We start from the raw sequence: 20524 nt of genomic DNA, 5'->3' as shown, positions 1-20524 counted from the left end.
CTAATTTTTTTGGGACATGCTGTGGCTGACGAGGAATGGATGCAAAATGTGTTCAATTTGCTGAATGGGTTGGGTGCTTCCTGTATCTTAGCAGATTCACCATTCTTTTTCTATGACTTATAAAGACAGGAATAGAGGAAGCTACCGTCACACAGGGCCCCCCGGCTTGTTCTGGGAAGAGTCATAGGTGACATGAGTCTTGCAGCCTGGACCCAGCAGATATCAGTTAGGGCTTGCTGTATTTTGTACGCTACGTGTGTATTGCTGCCTGCGGCTATATTTGTTATTATCACTTATGTTTGGCCGTCTTAATATTATTTTTCATATCTGCATTTCCACCGTGCGCGACCACAACTCTCGCAGTGTGTGCTGAACGCAGCATTTTCAAGTATAATAAAGCTAATATATATATTTTTTTCATAATTTTAATTGTCGTGACAACCGGGACAATGTGGTAGTGGATGAAAACCGGGACATTTTAATGTTTTATTGATATTTTTCAGACTCTAAGATGAGATAAGAGGAAAGAGAAAGAGAAAGGGGGGAGCGAGAAAAAGAAGAGAGTGATCTCTGGGGGCCGACTGGTCTGTGTGGCGACCTCCACCGCTAGATGTCACAAAAGGTGTAAAAGTTGAACATTGCTTTGTGACACAAGTTTGACATTTCAACAAAGTTACTATGAGACTAAATAACATGACCCTATACAGTATTGTGACATGGAAAGTGAAAATAAAAGGGGGTGTGATGACCCATCATTATAAGCAAAAAATTGCATCATTTTACATCAGTTCTGAATTTAAAATAAAATAATAAAAAAATCATTTTAATGGGTAGAATATGGTGCGTTGTTCACCCCCCTGCACACAGACAAACGTATTCAAAGCAAATCACTGCAAATATAATAAAGTCACGATGAATAAATATTAATTATTTTTTTTAAATAGATGTATTATTACTCCATAAATACTGTACATATACATTTATTATCAATATAAATATTATATGTATTTATGGTAAAACAAGAACGCCATCTTATGCTCATGTGGGTCACATTTAGTTTATTTGTTCTTTCATAATAGTTTGATGCCTAGTGCGGTATTCAACATTGTTTATTTGAATATAATAACAATTGTTATCAGTGATACATAAATATATTTTAGTTTTTATCAGTTTGATTTATTTGTATGAGCTGATCACTGAGGGGCGAGTTATAGAGCTCCTTCAGTGATTGGCTACTCTGTGTGCATCAATTAAAAGTTGTAATCGTTACCATGACAACGGAGTTGACAATACGAGAGACAGATTGTGCTGTGGATTGTGCTTTGGCTGTCAAACCATAGTGGTCATTAAAAGTGGTCATTAAAAGTGGTCATGTTCCTGGAGTCTTGAGTTTAAATCCTTAACGGTGCTGTAACCGCAAGCGGGCCGCCACTGAACTAGCCTGAGGTTCAAGATTCAAGAGGTTTATTCGTCACATACATATACATACCTTCATACATATATGCAGTGAAATGTCAGTGCAACACACCCGGTGATTATACACAATATGTTCGAGACTGAACACAATAGCGACCTGAAAATTTCTACTTCTACTTCTACTCTAACTGATTCCTAAAACAATGCAGTAAGTAAGCCAAATAATATAGAATAAAATAAAGTAAAAACTCAAATGTGATGCAGAGTGGGGGTACAAAATTGAAATAAAGGTAATAGACGTATGTATATGGGACAGGCTATTATGTATATACAGATATGTGCATTAAAGTGGCATTCTAATAAAGTGAGGTAGTGGTAGTGGAGATATACAGTACAGTATACAACACTATGACACAGCAATACAGTAACCTGGACCTGGACCTGGCCACACAGTCGTGTGTACAGGGAGTACAGTAGGGGGCTGAGGGGGAAGGGGGCTCCTGTGTTCAGGGTGAGGGTGCTGGACGTGCGCTTCCCCACCCTGACCATCTGGGGCCTGGCTGTGAGGAAGTCCAGGATCCAGGCACACAGCGGAGGGCTCAGTCCTAGCTCCTTCAGCTTGGCAGCGAGTCTGGTGGGGATCATGGTATTGAAAGCTGAACTATAATCGAATAACAGCAATCTCACATAGGCCCCCTTCCGGCCATCCAGGTGCATGAGCGTGGAGTGCAGTACCTGGGAGACCACATCGTCCGTGGATCTGTTCTGCCGGTACGCAAACTGCAACAGGTCCAAGGTGTGGGGGAGGGAGGTGGTAGTCATTCAGGCAGGCAGGAGAGGCGATCTTCGGGACAGGAACGACAGTGGACCTCTTGAAACAGGACGGAACCACTGACTCAGCCAGGGAGATGTTGAATATTGTAGTGAGCACCGGGGCTAGCTGGTTAGCACAGGTCTTCAGTACTCGCCCAGATATGCCATCTGGGCCCGCAGCTTTCCTGGTGTTCACCTGCATCAGAGTCCTCCTGACGTCATGCTCAGACACTGAGAGTGCGCGCTCATCCCCAGCGGTGTAACTCCAATTAGCTGGTGAGCTAGCGGTGCTGTTGCCAGACTCAAACCGCGCATTAAAGGAGTTCAGTTCGTTGGCTAGGGAGGCGTCCACACTCTTTGCTGGGGAGGGGCTGCTCTTATTCTTTATAGTCCACAGTCCCTGTCACAGGTGTCTGGTGTCCCGTTGCTCCATCTGTAGCTCCACAGTCTCTCTGTACATTCGTTTAGCCTCCTTTACCGCCCTCCGCAGATTGTACGACGCTGCTTTGTTTGGTCTTGTTTTGAATGACGCTCACGCTAATAATATTGGATCAGTGTTCTGTTGTTTCGTTTTGGAAATGACTCCAACTCTGATTAAATCATGACATTTCTATTGGGATGTTTGATGCCCTTTCCCCAGTTAAACACCACCCGAGCAGAGGAGGAGGAGGAGAGGTTGGAGCTGGGGGCGGTGAAGGGTTGGAGAGGTCGATGCTTTCCTCCTCCCACGGAGACGGATCCCGGGACGACCGCTTGTCCTCTAGCGGGAGTCATCCAGACCGAGCAGAACACTGCTGCTCCTGCTCCCAGGACGGCCTGAGAGCTTTGAGCGAAGGTCAGCAGACAGACAGACAGACAGACAGACAGACAGACAGACAGATAGACAGATAGATAGATAGATAGATAGATAGATAGATAGATAGATAGATAGATAGATAGATAGATAGATAGATAGATAGATAGACAGACAGACAGACAGATATAGATGTTAGGTAGGTTACAGTGAGAGAGAAAGGTAAGACAAAACTGAGACTTGTTTTTATTTTGAGCGCCAATACGAGGTGCTGGAGCTGCTTTTTGCTCACTTGCCTTTTTTGCTCATTATTTCCCGGGTTGGACCGTGTCTGGGAATAACATGTTTACTTCCAATGTTTAACATCATCTTGTCTTATTTATTGATCTCTTTCTCTGTCGTGGTGTCTTCCAGACACCATCTCTTACCTACCTCCAGAGTGGTTCCAGCACAGGTGCTACAGGGCGGATGCCTTCGCAGTGTGGCGGCTGTAGCGGAGATGAAGGAGATGGCGGGAGAACAGGCACACACCCATAAACACACCATCAGACACAAACACCTCCAATGTTTATTACAGCGTTATACAGTTGGTACCAAGTATTTTTCAATTCAGATTCGACTTTTTACATTCATACAGTGAGTACAACAGCATTTTGTGGACCAAACCAGGATGTGTTTTTCCGCACTCGGACACAAAATGAATGAGATGAATGAAGTGGTTTAAAGTTTAACCTTCAAGCTCTTTCTCTCCAGATTGCCAGGACTTGCTGCGGAGGTGCCTGGCCAAACGCCCTGAAGAAACGTCCATCCTTGAAGGAGCTACTGTTCCACCCCTGGCTGACTCACAGCTTTACCTTTGGCTCCGATAACCTTCACCCGGGTACAGGCCTCGATTGGACGTCTGGACACCCAGCCCTGCTGTTCTGACTGTATATTTACGACTGTTTTGGTCCTGGCAGTGATGAAAGACAGTCTGGAGAGAAAGACTGGGACAAAGCCTTCCACAGCACGTTGGATCTTTCCCCTTTTTTTGGAGGTCACCGGTAATCAGTTGTTATAATAATGATAACAATCCTGGTAACCTTCCTATTAATAATATTGGTTATAACAATAATTGAAGTATATTGCCTTTTATTGCCCTTTACTACCTAGAATCTACTAACTACCTTTGTACATACTTTACCTTTGTAAAGTTTGTATACTTTGATACATACTTTCTAAGAGATCATTGACTCATTCTTATGTATTTTTTATAATTATGTGGCTGCCACTTACAATTTTCTGTATGTATCGTGTAAAATTTAACTTTGATTATATTTATCAATTGTTTTTTTGTGAAGTTTTTATACTTATATGTATATATAATTTTTTGGGATCATTACTGTCTCCTTAGTATATTTATTTTATGAGAAATATACAGTGAATGCACATACAGTATAATTAACCTGAACTGTAAACTCAAATAAAATTGTGATTTTGATTTGTGAATCATTTTCATACTTTGATATACAGAGAGTCCCCGGGTTACGAATGTCCGTACTTGCGTACCGATCTTCCTGAAGCCTATTGTTTACATACAGTACAATGGTTCGTACTAACAAATGGGCGGAATACTTTGCACTCTGTGGTTCGGTACAAAATAGTCGCAGGTATAGGAACCAATAATTGTACATTGTGTTTATTTATTATCTGTTTTCTTCACTTGCATGGGGAGGTGGTCATTTGCTTTGTTCAGTAGATGTCGCTACTGAACAATTGTATCCAAAGAGACCCAATAAATAATGGACGTCACTAAATGAACCCTATTTGAATTGAATAAGGTTTTGTTTCACGGTTTTTAACTAATTGCATATTAATTCAATATTAAATGTATATCTTCCACAGGCTCCGTCCATGAATGGGGAGACAGCATAGGCCAACTACTCATGTCATTTGCCTTAAAATATTATGTTTATGTGCTTGACCCTTTGTAAATTGCAATTATTGTTAATTCCAACCACTTATAAAGAATAAAGAAAAAATATATATATATATATTATTTTAAAATTGATTGTTCTTCAATATCAATCAAATGTGGGGAAAAAAAAAATGATCCAAACCTTAGGTTCAGGAAGTTTAAACCAAAACTAGAATATTTAAAAAAAATATTCTATAGGGAATACAATTTGGATTTCATTGTGTAATATTTACACATCAATTCTAGACCCAAAAAGGTCAAAACAGTTGCCAAAAAGGCTTCGGAAATCATTCAATAAAACATCTTTATAAATCCTTTTCAAAAGCATCAGGCAAAACACCACACAACTAACCTATGATTATTTTTGTAGACTAATGCAAGTGTTTTACAACGTACCCATCACATTATGGTAATAAAACGGGAAAAACACAACATAGCAGCTGGAAAGAAAATAAATAAAAAAAATTGTATTTGTCCCTTCAAGATCATTCAGTCGTACATTCTCCTCCTCGTGCAGTGCTATTCAAGACCTCCCAAGAAATATAAATGTAAAGTAACATCATGGAACATGAATCTGTGGCTTCACTTGTGCTGAAAACAGGTCTAATTCTAGTAAACCCTCTGAATAAGGTAAATGGCACAGAAAAGTGGGCGTGTTATTGGAATAAAAGGGTGAGCATCAGCTGTACCGTGATCTAAGATTAAAGATAAACTGACTAAACTGTGCTGCTACCGACACATTCTAAGCGGATTCTCAGTCAGTGTTCAATTCTGTGAACTCCAACGATTTTGTATCAAAATTCCAGCAAGCAAATGGGAGAAGAAACAAGGTGTTTTCACATCCCCATCGAAGATCTCACAAATGCAAATCACTTAAAACTAAAAAACAAAAAAAAAAAAATTAAAAAAAAAAATCGGTGAACCGAAATAAAATGCTGACACTTGATATTGCACGTAATGCATTACAGTACCTTATATTCTCAGCGAAACCTATTTGTACACAGGCGACACAGCAAAACATCCAACTCTAAAGGCCGCCTCCAAGTATTTGATGTTTTTTCAACTGCACTTCCTGGCCGGGGGTGGCCTTTCAATCGACGTCCAGAAACCCAAATTAGAAACCCGGTGGTGGCTGCTGGTAAGACGGGACTGGAGAATGGAATGCCACACGACGGTTATGTACACGTTTGGTGTTTTTTGAGCGTCCGGGGCCCGCTATCTGCGATTGAACAGGTCTTTGCGCCTGCGCAGCTCCTCCAGGGCCCGGGCCCGGAATTCGGTCCAGTCCTCGTCGGGGAGCTGCTGGAGGCCCAGGGCCTTGTGGAGGTCGGGCAAGTGGAGCCGCAGGAACGGGTTGTACGCCTTCTCTTCACCGATGGTGGACGGACTCTGAGAACACAGTTTTCAAACCCTTCTTTTTAAACTGGAAATGATAGAAAATGTCTTCCAAATACTTCTTATACCATTCTTTTTAGCGGGATTCATTTCTCGTCACTCTAGCTTTTTTTTCCTCTAAACTTTACGTTGAATGCCACAGAATGTTTGATTCTTCCACTTTAAATATTCAGACTTGACAGCCTACCTAACCAGATTTTATTTTAATCGTTATCGTCAAATGCAAACTTTATTGTTCCACCGTTATTGCATTGGACAGGACTCCTGCACACAGGCTCAAGTTAAAGTTTGTTTCACATCTATGTACGTTGAGAGGCTGGTTTAATGCATTGACGCAGATGAATCATCGTGCCCCGAAAAACCTTATATATTCTGTTTTCAATACATATTTCATAAATCACTTGGGTTCATTCGGGAACAGTTTGCCAAACTTGAGGGTCGATGGCCTCTCACCGTGCACAGTTTCTGGCTCCGCTGCTGTTGCACCCATTGGTATTTGCTTTCCCTGGCGGTGTTTTGCGGCTCAACCTCTGTAGCAAATAGTAAGTTGTCCTCTGCATACTCATGGCCTGAAGACATCACACACACACACACACACACACACACACACACACGGTCATTCATTCATTTCTTTACATTACACGAGGCTCTTGTGATGAATGCCAATAATGCTCCTACCAGGCCATAATAGAGTGTCCTCGCTTAAGGAGCCAACTGTATCCAGAGAGGACAGCATTGTTCTCGCACTGCCTTCGAACATCCTCCCTAAACAAAAGAGAGAGGGGATGCAAATGCATTAACTTGTATGACCAAGCCATTTCAATACACATTTTGACCAACCTGCCTTTGATGATAATGACTGGTAATGACAACAAGGGGTAGAAAGCGAGCTGAGGGATAGAAAGCACCAGTGTGCATATTCAAACAACCAATTACCGTATTTTCCGGACTATAAGCCGCTACTTTTTTCCTAGGTTTTGAACCATGCGGCTTATACAAAGGTGCGGCTATTCTGTGGATTTTTCTTCCACCGCTAGGAGCGCTCTAACCGGAATTAGAATCAAAAATAAGATAGACGAAAAATCAATGCAAAGAAGAATACGCTACTTTTTCTTTAACAGATAGAACGTGGACGATAAATTACCAACTGGTAATTATTTTCAAATCCTCGCCCCTTCATCATGGAACCCACACGAAGAAGTTCGTATGATGCAAGTTTAAAGTTGAGGCCATCGACATCAGTGTGAATCGGGCATTTAAAGCTGCACTCCGGGTTGAGTGGGAGGCTTGGATGACAAGTGGTGAGAAGTCATTCACAAAAACTGGCCGCATGCGAAAAGCATCTTTTTCTGATGTCTGTCAGTGGACCCTAACAGCGTGGAGTGCTGTGAAAAAATCCACCATCACCAACGGGTTCCGAAAGGCTGGACTGCTACGCGAAGAGAGCGGCGCACCTTCAGAGTCAACTTCACCGGAGGATGACAGTGACACGGAGAGCGAGAGTGATGGAGACAGATGTGACGAAGCGCTTCTGAGGCTGTTCAACTCCGACACGAAGAAGACGACTTCATGGGTTTCAGCGAAGATGATTAAAGTGACTTGTGGTTTCAAACACAGGAGAAATGAAGGTAAATAAATGCCGGTTTTTTTCTCTTAGTTCTGTTCCGTTTTAATCAGCAAAGTTGCTGCCGTGTTAAAAGGCACTGTTCGGAAAGAATCTGTTCAGGTACATACATGTACATTTACAGTTCAAAATCGTTCTGTACATGCAGTAAATATCTAATTGTTCAACATAGATATCTGCGGCTTATAGCCCGGTGCGGCTTGTATATCTCTTTTTTTTTTAAATAGAGCGGATGCGGCTTATATACAGGTGCGCTCTATAGTCCGCAAAATACGGTACATGACAGAAAGTTGGCAGAGGGCAAAATTGTATAAAAAAAAAAAAAACATTTTTAAAAATAAAGCAGACAGCATAAAATGCAACAATCACTTGTCCTTTGCATTGGAAGTCAATTCCATCTCCACTCTCTCAATATGAGAGTGTCCTATCCCATAACGCAGCACAATGTGTTTTTGACAAAGCACACCATGTGATGTGCCGGAGCACAGAGCCGCTCTGTATTTACTGGCAGATTCTGTTTCAGTCAACTTTGTTGACACAACTCACTGTAGGCTTGGAGTCATTAAACACACAGATTTGAAGGCAGAAGGATTGGCCAGCACCTCAGGTGCCGGGGGTGAAACTACCTGTTCTGGCGTCCTTCCCCTCACAATTTACCCAGATTAGCATAGTAAGTCGCCAGAAACACGACAACAAAAACATGTAACTTGAAGCGAGCTGCACTTCCAACAACGACTATCTCCAACTAACATTTACCTTCTAGGATCTCATGATGCTTATTGGTAAATGCAAACTCCAACTGCATGAGCTGGACGACAACATCTTGAATATTCCAATTCCACGTGTCCTTGGCTCATTGGGTTCATGTTGGGATCACTAATTGAACATATTGACCAAGTTGACACCAAGTTGTTGTTTACAGCCTACTGGAACTGAACCACATCTTTATATTTGTGTAAGCTAAAAGGGTGGGTGCTACTTACTGTAGCCAGTTGGAAACTGGTGCCTCAGCTCACCGGAAGCAGCAGAGTGCCAAAACTTTTCATGGTCAGGGTCCCACATTGCAGCTCCTCCCCGATGGACGCGATTACTGCACTGAGTGGAACGACACGCAGGCTCAGCCAAACCCTCCCAGGCGGATGTGCCAAAAAGTGCTGTGTTCAAACCTCACAAGCGCCTTCTCTGAGCTCGCTAGGACCAGTGGACACATCCTGTGTTCACTTCACAAGCTTCAACCCTGACGACCTGCGCGACACATTTTGATAAAACATACAGTATATGAAGCTCCAGCCCAGTGGCCCAGGCCCAGCATGGGGCCTCTAAGCTAATGGCACATTGAGCTGAACCAAGGGCAAATGCCCTGTAGCATGGGGGAATGCGCGACAGACTGTCCCTGCATGCAGGATCATGGGTGTAACAGTGATGGCTCAGACCTCGGGCATAACCTGTCAAAGCTGTTCCTGACAAGCAGAGACCACGCTTCCTTGAAGAAGAGGTCAGTTCCCAGTGGGCTGCTTGGCAGAGCAGTTGCCTCTATTCAGTCATCATTTGATTCGAAGAGAGTAACACCTTGAGAAACATGGTTCCATGTAGACAGGTCCCGTCCACTGGGCACTAGGTGTTTTTCCACACTCAAGTGAAGAGGGCCCACGGGGGCAGTGGGCATGTCTGGACAGCAGCTCAGCACTGCTCCCCCTCTCACCGGGCCAATTCCTCGCAGCTGCTATCTACTCGTTGACAAACCCACAAATTCCAGCTCTGCGGCGTGTTCACCAGAATTGAGATGTGAAGCGATGCTGCCAGAATGCGGTGCTGTGGGTCCTTTAGCGTGGACACTCTTCACACAACAGAACAAGGATAGATTGTTGGACGGCGTCAACAGCAATTGGTCGGTGCTGGTCAGACACAAATGTCGTGTGACGAGTGATGTGAACCCAGGCCTGAGTAGGGTGAAAAAATTGAGAGAGCCCAACCCTCCCCATTGCCTCTACGGACAGGTTATGGGTCGATAAAGGACAGGCCTGTCCTCCTCCTCCACCGACACAAGGGCAACATGTCTGTCCATGTACTTAGTACAGACCTGCCAACTGTGGGAAAATATTTGGAGTACAACAATAGTGTAACAGGGAGTCTCCGTGACTTTTGAGTTACTGCAGCAAAATGACTTCATCAGTTATTCACACCGTAGCCGTCTCATGACGAGGATCGTCACAACGTATGCCAGCTACTATGGCTAACTATATGTACACTCATTTATCTGATTAGGATATACCCCTTGAAATGCATCATCTCCTTAAGTTATCGAACATGTTTACCAACTAGAGATGCACCGATTGCCATTTTCTTGGCATCTTCGACTTCTGATTTCTTAAAAGTCTGACCTACTGATTACAATTTTCATTCACTTGTGTGTTCATAATAAACCCTTCAGTATTAAAGATATTTCACATTGTCTTCCGATCGTTAAGAGTTTATATCCGTGATCGGACCGTGACTGGAGAAATAACATTTTCTTATCATTTGGTTTCATCGGGTATATCAGCTGTATGTCAATGACAAATACAACACGTGATCTGATCACGCTCACGTGATAGGACAGCTGTACATAAGTACTACTGCTGCAATTTTCAGTTACCATGAGAGTGAGATTGCTGATTTTGACTCGCTCCCTTCTTTGTGCATCAACTACGTTACATTACGTTGGTATCAGAGCATTTTTATGAGTACAGTACACGAGTACAGTATAGGGCGTGTAAATTTGACCAGCACAGAATCAAATATATCTGACACTGATCGGAAGATCAAGCTAAAAACCAGCCGATTCTGGTGACCGGCCATTCGATCGGTGCTCACGTTTTATATGTTAACCTTACGGTCACATTTATGTTCTTGATTATTACTCCTCCACTTCCCATTTTACCTCACAATGCGGTGTTACGCCTCGTGGATAATAAATTACCGCTGCGCTCTGTATCAGTGGATGTTGAGTGAGAGGAGAGGGAGAGGAGGGGGTACAGAACCACAAGGTCGTAGCTCACAAGGTCTTGCCCAATTCGAGGGATGTAGTTTAAATACCCAATAACTGTATGGTTTTGTTTTGTATTGATTTATTGTTTTCCCAAATTAAATCACAATTTTTATATATATATATATATATATAGATATGTGTGTGTGTGTGTGTGTGTGTGTGTGTGTGTGTGTGTGTGTGGTTTCAGCTGCCATTTCGTATCTGCGTGTTCTGACCAAGAATTATGTGGTTGGCACACAAAATGCACGCTGGTTGGCAGGTCTGTTACTAGCCCAGCCGATACTAACTTGTGTCAAGGCTGTCAGGATGCCAGTTTTCTTCCAGGCCTGAGCAAAGTAGTCACAGACCATATGCTTCAAAGAATGAAAATCTGCACCATCAGGCTCAGTGCCAAGAGTGGTGAGCGAAAAATGTTTGAAAAAGAAAAATGTAAATGATTCTAAAAAGGAATGGACAACATCCCTCATGAATTCAACAGACGCCATCACGCCCCGCTTGTGATGCTGGAGTAGCACGCCACAGTGCTCGCCACACAACGTGCCAGCGGCTTCCGGGCATGTCAGAGAATGGCTCCGATCTGCAATTAGGGTCTGTTTATTTGGGTAGTGTGGAATCTATCAGGCAAGGGGAATGATATGAACAAAGAAATGAAATGAAATCAGTTCAGTTCCACGACAGGAAGTTCATTCCAGTCACTACGGATGTTGCTATGTAAAGGGCCGGTGGGCGGTACACACTACTCTTGACTTAAGGGTATTGAATATGCATTTGAAAGGATTCAATTCAGAATGCTGACTCAATGTCAGCTATTATAGTCCATACAGCCGAGAGTGTGGTTCACCACACATACCTTAACATGACCGGGCACACAGAAAATCTGAGACGGCGAGATGTAGGAATTCCTAGCGCTGCAATTTTGGGCAGCGTTTAGCTCCTTGGATGTTCACAAAATGTTTTCACGGCAGCTCTGACTCCATTGCGAGAGGAAAGGATATGATTTATCGTTGAAGTCTATGGCTCCGCTCCATAAAGAAAGCAGGACTATTGAGATTTTAACCTCGTGTTATGAACATGATATCCATCCGTTAGCGGACAGAGAGAATTTGAAAATCCTCCAACCTTTTAAGTAAACAAAGATAACGTGCCACTTGAGGTAGAAACATTTGCACATCATATAGCAACTCGAACTTTACAGAAAACACAGAAAGATGAATCTTGAGGGTTCTTATCCCCAGTGTATCAAAGAAAAGGCAATCTGTCATTGCTTTGAAACTAAGTATGAGCTCTACACATTTTGTTTGATGAATTGTCTTGTTTGTAGTGCCATGGTTGTGTATATTTTCAATATAGAAAAAAGGAATGTGTCTCAATTTAAAAAAAATGTTTCTAATTTTCTAGTTGTGGTCAGTAGACCAGCCATATTGCTGTATCTGCTGTATTATACCGTTTTCACACCAAAATTAGTGGGGGGGTGATCTGTACGGATCACGGATCAACTTCGATCCATTACATTGTGCACAGTGCATTGACAATATCTATTAACACTAACATTTTTCACACAGTTATAACAACTTTATTTTGTCCACTTTTGTCCAGTAAATCCAACTTATCATTCAGTTTGTAATCCGTATTGAACCACACCTCTACTTAAGCGTTGTACTTTAAATGAGCACAAAAGGTCACTGTGTGCTAAAATATTCAAAAGCACAGCTCTTCCCAGGTTGGTGACTGAGTCAGTGTGAGATCCTATTAACACTGGAGTGTCCCGATGACCATAAATTCGATGGACCATGAACTGAGTGGGGAGGAACTGCCGCTCACCACATCCAGACAGGAACACCAGGTCGCCAGAGAAGAGGCTGGGTGGGACACCGGCGCAGCCGTCCAGGAGGTAGATCATGTGGCCCACCGTGTGTCCGGGCGTGAAGAGGGCCTTGAAGTGCAGGCGGCCCACCGTCACAGAGTCCCTGTGGGAGAGGGGGCTGATAGCAGAGAGGGAGCAAAAGGGTCGCTTTTATGAAATGTCGCCAGAGAGAATTTCCTCACGGTGAGATACAGCTGAGAGAAAGATATCATGATTTGGAGGTTCAAGTTCAAGAGATTATTTGTCACATACATATACATACTGTCATACATCAAATGTCTATTTCACGGCTGACTTATCATGGTAAATTATTCTATTTGAATAAGGTCCAGCACCGTGCATTCGGGACATTCTCATGAAACCACCATAAAACATGTCTGAAATGAATTCATACACATATTCACAGAGAGTATGAAATAATTCATTAAAATATCAAAGTACACAACGCCTACTTTATGGCCCACTTAGTTGTTCCTAACTATGATATTATTTTGGGGTTTTTTCTGTGCTTTGCTTGTCAAAAAATGTATTACTGTAACACGTCCGGGCAAAAATACATTGTAACAGTAGTGTACCGTAACAATGTAGTACCTCATAGTTTTTGAAAGAAATATATATATATATATATATATATATATATAGTGTATTCATTACCGCAACAGCCATCTTTAATTATCCGGATGCTTTACAGTAATTAATTCTTTGATAAGGAAAGCACAGAAAAAACACTAAAATAATAGCATAGTTAAAAACAACTAAGTGGGCCATATAGTAGGCATTGTGGACATTAATATTTGAATGAATTATTGTTCTTTATTGTTATTATTATCCTCTGTGAATATGCGTTTCACTTATTTTCGGACTTGTTTCATGGTGGTTTCATGAGAATGACCCATTCAAGTCATTCTAGTGCGCTGCATTATGCGGTGCTGCCCTTGGATCTGTTAACTTACTGCGTGAGGCCAGGAATGTTATCAGTTGCATTTCCATAGACACGACAAGAGCCGTGGAGCCTCTTCAGCCATTTGTTTCCCCCACTATGATCCCTGGAAACCCAAAAGAAAAAGGTGTTCGGGCAAACGGACTTGATACATGCAGGATAAGACATCATGGAAAATGATCCGTTTGCAAGTCTATGTATTGGGAGTGTCACGTATACAGCCTGCATCATAGAGGAATGCTGTTTTTGCAAAACTTTGTGCATAACAACGGATTCTGGCAAACGCAAAACCACCCTGTGTGTAAAGTGCTCTCACCAGTGTTTGTGCGTGCAGAGGATTGCTTCCAGCATCACCCCTTCTTCTTCGAGGACAGCCTGGAGGGACAGAGTGTGAGGCACGCAACTTCTTTCATCTCGTTTATCAGCAGTGCTTGTGAAGCGAGAAAGCTTTCACAGTTGGAAGACTCAGCCATATTGCCGAAAAACAAACCAGATTAGAGTTGCCATGAAAGCTTCTCAGTGGTATCGAAGACAAACTCAGTCACCTGAACTGCTTGCGGGTCTGCTGGGTCTACCACCGCTGCCACGCTGGAGGCGGTGTCAATCACGAGGTAGCTGTAGTTGTCAGACAGCACCGAGATGGGAATTATTTTGACACCTGCAGACAGGGCACATGAACAGCTGCATCAGGATTTCAAAATCACCAGCAGGCATTTGTCAATGATGGCTCTTGTACGCGACCTGTTAATCAGAGAGTGGCAAAGGGGTAACATATGTCTTGGCCATCGGTGTCACCACACGCATAACTGTTTAGAGGCGCAATTGACTTATATCCCTATACATGCATCACACCATATGCTTGCAATGCTATTAAAACAAGAGCATGCGGGTCACTGGAGGATTTGTTGTTGATACGGCTGTTGCGTGAGGCTACCATTGAGTTCCACGGGCTGAGCTTTGGAGTGTCCGGCGGGGTAGTGTTCTCTGGCTTTCCTCATCTGCCTCTTGTAGAACAAGTAGCCCAGTCGGGTCTTGGTGTACAGCGTGTACCTGAAACATCAGATCATCTGGGGGTCTTAAAGGATCACACAGACGTGGCCTGGCTCAACCCGGTTAAGGCTAGATATTCGGGTTCTGATGATGCTAAGCTAACCCGCTTTTCAGATGCAAGGGTGACAGCGCCGTCATATCGCGCCCGGCGAAAGGCTCTACTCACGCTATTCGGAACAGAGGCTTCTCGGTACGGGCCATTATTTTGCTCACTCCTTCCCTCCACAGCCCTCGGCCTGCTCTGAAGCGGAGACACAGACACAGAACTCCGCAGAAGGACGCGGCCGCCGCCAGAGTGAGGGACCAGTCAGGTGGCGCCATGGTTCAGCGGGCGGGGCTTCGCGGTTGCCAGCCTCAACCTACTCTACGTAACAGTATGTATAACGTAACACAGATAGACAGACGTCAAATCAAGTCATCAGAACATCCAAAAACCGAGCAACTACTCGCATTAACGAATATTTATGATATCTGATATACGGAACGTCGGGTTTTGATCAATATCCGGGCTGTATTTCCCCCCCCCCCCCCCCCCCCCCCCGCGACCTGGCAACCCTACTCCCACCGCTCGGGGGAAGCGGCGGTGCCGGACGCGGAGCATCGCGCTCGGTCGTGATCGGAGTCGTTTGTCTGTGAGACAAATACATTTTCACGGACCAGCCCGTTGTGGCGGTCATGGCTGGAGTGCAAACAGACAGAGCGGCGTCGAGAAACAACGTTCAACAGTCTACAAAACGTCTATAAACAGTAACCATACGGCAGTGTCGACGCGGTTAATACCGGGCGGCTGACTTATATATCAATATAAGGAATCCATCTTTAACACGATTACATTTCCTTAGGAATATTCCAGGTTTGTTGCTCATGAGACGAGAGCCGTTACCGTCCAGCCCAGAACCACTGGTTTGAGGTGTCCGTCGCAGTTCAGCGCCGCGGGGCGGTAGAGCTCCTGCAGCGGACACGCTTGACGTGCGTCAAGGAGGCTCCTGCTGCTGTGGCGGCCTCTAGTGGCGGATGTTCGCACATGTCGAGGACGAGAACCGCGGTGAAGTCCGTTTCACGTTGGCACCGCGCGCCCTCTCAGAGTTCAAGCACTTTTTTCCCCGTCCACGCGATATTTCAGTACAAAAAGTTGGAATACTTTCTCATTTTTTGACCCAGGCTTTTTCCCCCTCGTCATTTTTATTATGTGTTGATTGCTCATTTATTTCTATGGCTTCGCCACCGGTCAGATGACACCAAACCAGCGTGGAGAAGGCAGATGGACAGCAGATAATAGTTCATATAAACAGACGGATATAAAAAGATAAACGAACCATAGAGTTGCTTTGGGCTTATTCGTCAGAAGCAGACACTTTGGCAGGATATGTAAGAATATAATTTGGGGAAATGTATTAACGCCGCATCTTTCTGAGCTTGGTGAGAGTAACCGTGGGGCCATCAATAGGGGACGAGCAGGGTAGCAACCCCCAATTTGGAACGAACTTTACCTTGGTAAGAAGAGAAGGCTCCGGCAAAGTGACAAGAGCAAAACACGCTTCTCCTGCTTTCTGAACAAATCCACAAGGTATTGCTTTTATTTTAACATATGGAAATAACAACAGACAAAAAAAGGATCAGAGTGTGCATGCAAACCATTCAATGACAAGCTTTTGCCACATCGCTATGACGTTTTAAAAAACCGATTCACCATTGTCTACAGTGTGTGTGCACTATGTCTGCAGTGTGTGAAGTTGTTTTGTTTGACTTTTGCTGCACTGGATTCTTACGATTGTTCGTGTACGTTTAGAAAACAGCGGATTAAAGTTATGTGTTGACGATGATATGAATCAGACTCCTATGGGTGTTGATATCATGAAATGCTGATCGATATTGCAGGTATGTGTGTTGGGGATGCCGACCTTGTCTTTGTGATTGTTAACAATGTGAATTCTAGATGACCTGAAACTTTCATGCAGAAAGGGCGCGCGCCCCTCGTCCCCGTTTCCCGCCAGGTGACCCGGCTCAGTCTTCGCCATGTCCAAGGCGGATCCCCCTCCCGCCTACGAAGACGCCCTGCACAGCCCCAAGTACGGCGACTACCCCCAGCGGCCCCCCCAGTACGGCCAGTGCCCAGCCTACGCCGGTGCCCCCGTCCCCCCGCCGGCCTATAGTCCCAGCCCCGGCGTCCGCCCGGGTCAGCCCGGGTACCCCGCCCGGGCGGGCGTCTACCCCCGGCCCGGCGGGGTCACCACGACAGCCGGGACACCTCCCGTGATACCCACGTGGTCGGCCGGGGTTCCCTCTCCCAACCCAGGTTTTAAAGAGCGGATTCAAACGCATCACACTCTAGATCAGAGAGAGAGAGAGAGAGAGAGAGAGAGAGAGGGGTTATAGGTTATTCACCAACGCTTCCCCATCCTGCAGGAGACATGGAGGACTTCATGAGCACTCAGTGGGAGAGCACGTCGGTGCGGCACGCTTTCATCCGAAAGGTAAGCGCTGGAAAACAATTGACGGAGCGGAGGGGGTTTCCTCCCCGCTGCATTCTCCCGCCTGACTGACGCGTGTTCGCGTGTCGCCTCTCGCCAGGTTTACCTCATCTTGGCGGCTCAGCTTTCCGTCACCATTGCCATCGTGGCGGTCTTTACCTTCGTGTGAGTTCAACCCGTCCGCCTCGTCCCTGATTGAAACACACCCGTTTCCATTGGACACGCAGGCCCACGTAGTGAGGAGGTTACGGGGTTGGTTTTTTTCCGCAGGCAGGGTTTCCGTCGAAATCAGGACCGAGCTCATCCTACTTGAATTTATCCGGAGTTTCGAAATTCCTCGCTGAGGCGTCGCATAACTTAAGATCAATTAGTTCTAGACTAGGAAGTCCTGGACTAAGGTGATGAAGGATTAGTCAGCTCCTTCTCTCTGATCTTGGTGATGGTCTCGACCAGAAGGGCCACATCCATCCATCCAGAGATAAACCTGCCTCTGGCCAGCTTTGAGTGAGGCCTTCACTTCATCCAGATAAGCTGTAAGGTTCTTCCTGCAAATCTTGGTTTTTCAACCAAGACGAGAACAAGTCTGAGACTATTTGAAACCATGACTGAGAAGAGCCATTTAAGTGAGTCCAGATTACATTTAGTGTGGTTTTAGTCTAAGATTAGGCCTAATCCATGTCCGCCAAACCGTCCCTAGTTGCTTAATATGTATTCGTTCCCAGTGATCCAGTGAGGCTGTTCGTCGTCAGTAATCCGGGCGTCTACTGGGCATCATTGTGAGTCAACTCCAAAACTCAAAGAAAGACATTTTGCAGTCTCAAAGTGAATTGCATTATTTTGTACAACTGTTTAAAAATACTATGACGTCTCCCCCCCTCCCCGTTCCCGCAGCGTGGTGTATTTTGTGGTTTACTGTGTTCTCGTCTGCTGTAAAGAGCCAAGGTAAGCTGTTGTATTTCACAAGGAAAACAACTGTTTTAAATAAATATTTACATACTGAGCAGAAGGCTTGTTTGTTTTTAGGCGACGCTTTCCATGGAATATTTTGCTACTGGCTGTTTTTGTAAGTAAAGGTTTAACAACCTGATTTGAACGAGGATTTACAAATTATACACTGTATATACACCAATCAGCCACAGCATTGAAACCACTGACAGGTGAAGGGAATAACATGGATCACCTCGTTCCAGTGGCACCTGTCAAGGGGTGGGATATATTAGGCTGAAAGACTGGGCCAGAGCATCTTCAAAACGGCAGGTCTTGTGGAGTGTTCCTGGTATGCAGTTGTTAGTACCTATCAAAAGTGGTTTAAGGAAGGACAACCGGTGAACCGGCGACAGGGTCATGACCACGGCCACCTAACGCTCAGTGACGCGTGTGGGGAGTGGAGTCCAGCCCGTCTGGTCCGATCCCACAGAAGAGCTACTGAAGCACAAATTGCTGAAAAGTTAATGCTGCTGTGATAGAAAGGTGTCAGAACACACAGTGCATCACAGCTTGCTGCGTATGGAACTGTGTAGCTGCAGAGCGGTCAGAGTGTCCATGCTGACCCCTGTCCACTGCCAAAAGCACCTACAATGGACACGTGAGCGTCAGAACTGAACCATGGAGCAATGGAAGAAGGTGGCCTGGTCTGATGAATCACATTTTCATCATGTGGATGGCTGGGGTTAGGATACGATCGAGCATCTGTGGGATGTGCCGGAACAACAAACCGATCCACGGGGGCCCCACCTCACAATTTCCAGGACTTAAAGGATCTGCTGCAAACGTCTTGGTGCCAGATACCACAGGACACCTTCAGAGGTCTTGTGGCGTCCATGCCTTGACAGGTCAAAGCTGTTTTGGTGGCACAAGGGGGCGCTACACAATATTAGGCAGGTGGTTTTAATGCTGTGGCTGATCGGTGTATAACACTTAATAGTAGTTGCATACCTAATATTTTTACGATGCCGTTTTCTTTTTATCCTGTAGACTCTTGCAACGTCCTACATAACTGGAACAATCGCCAGGTTTGTTCCCCCCCCCAATTCCATACACTTCAATTTGTATAATGTACACTTTACTCAGCAGTGGTTTCATTTACACTCAATTGTCTTCTTTACAGCTACAATGACACAAAAGCTGTGTTTCTGGCTATTGGTATAACAGCAATAGTTTGCGTGGCCGTCACAATCTTCTGTTTCCAGACCAAGGTAGATGGAGATGCGCACCTCAGCCTTTTCTGCAGCTCAGTTGGCTCGTGAGAGGGTGTCTTTGTATTGGATGTAAACAGAGCCCTTTTGTATCCTGTTACAATGGGGCACTGAGACTTTTAAATATTCATGGTCTTTTTGGGGCACGACGGTATGTGAATCCAAGCAGTTAGGTCCCACGTGACTATGGGACGAATGCTAGAACGGCTAGATTACATTTTTTTTTTTTTTATCCAACATTTCCTCCACTGGTTTTTAATTTGGTCCTTTCCATAGCCCTGAAGCGTCTACGCTTGGTAATCAGTGAGTTGTCTTTCATGGCGTTTAGGAGATCTGCCTCTCGTTACAGGTGGACTTTACCTCCTACGGGGGGCTCCTGTGCGTTCTGGCGGCCTTGGTCACGATTGTCGGGATCATCACAGGCGTCGTGCTCTCCTTCCAATATGTGAGGGTTCTTACTCAATGTGCACATCCCCCCTCTTGGTCAAATCAAACTTTAGAGGCTTTGCGTAAATCAATTCCCTCTCCCGGTGTGTTGCTGTGAGCGACAGCCCAGCACTGGGGTTAAGAAGCCTCTCTTTCTCTATTGCTCAACAGGTCCCTTGGCTGCACATGCTCTACGCTGCAATTGGCGCCATCCTTTGCACTCTGGTGAGTTGACGGTTCACATGAACTTTGAGTGAACAGGGAGACAGAGGGCTGTCAAGTCAAATTCTGTTTCCTTTACAAAAAGTTGTTGGCGTACAACACTCAGCTCCTCATCGGAAACCGGGAGTTGGCCATCAGTCCGGAGGAGTACGTCTATGGAGCCCTGTCTCTCTACGTCGATATTGATCAGATGTTCCTCTTTATTCTCTGTGCCGGAACGGCCGCAGAGTGAGACGCGGCTTGTCCACCCCCGCCAGAAGATAACTTTGACCTTCTCGGGTGGTTCCTTTTTCTTGAAAGTTGCGTTACCCAATGTTATTTATTGTGACC

At 44.8% G+C, this 20524-nt stretch overlaps 2 protein-coding genes across 2 annotated transcripts; one reads left to right on the top strand and one right to left on the bottom strand.

Moving 5' to 3' along the window:
* Positions 1 to 5266: 5266 nt before the first annotated feature.
* pnkd (PNKD metallo-beta-lactamase domain containing) lies at positions 5267 to 15201 on the bottom strand (the record flags this gene model as incomplete). Its single annotated transcript, XM_080018747.1, has 9 exons — positions 5267 to 6368; positions 6828 to 6943; positions 7053 to 7139; positions 12848 to 13008; positions 13844 to 13936; positions 14147 to 14205; positions 14376 to 14488; positions 14765 to 14880; positions 15047 to 15201. 9 exons carry the CDS (start codon positions 15199 to 15201, stop codon positions 6195 to 6197), a joined length of 1074 nt encoding a protein of 357 aa, XP_079874873.1. The 3' UTR covers positions 5267 to 6194.
* Positions 15202 to 16405: 1204 nt separating this feature from the next.
* Positions 16406 to 20426, top strand: LOC307244367 (protein lifeguard 3; the record flags this gene model as incomplete). Its single annotated transcript, XM_080019516.1, has 12 exons — positions 16406 to 16447; positions 16875 to 17176; positions 17287 to 17354; positions 17452 to 17516; positions 18074 to 18127; positions 18243 to 18293; positions 18375 to 18414; positions 19326 to 19363; positions 19459 to 19546; positions 19896 to 19991; positions 20144 to 20197; positions 20280 to 20426. Exons 2-12 carry the CDS (start codon positions 16897 to 16899, stop codon positions 20424 to 20426), a joined length of 981 nt encoding a protein of 326 aa, XP_079875642.1. The 5' UTR covers positions 16406 to 16447; positions 16875 to 16896.
* Between the last annotated feature and the right edge of the window lie 98 nt (positions 20427 to 20524).

This window comes from Zeus faber (assembly GCF_960531495.2).
Source record: "Zeus faber genome assembly, chromosome: 18".
NCBI lineage: Eukaryota > Metazoa > Chordata > Actinopteri > Zeiformes > Zeidae > Zeus > Zeus faber.
Note: the sequence above shows the minus strand (reverse complement) of the source record. Positions and strands in the feature narration are given on the sequence as shown.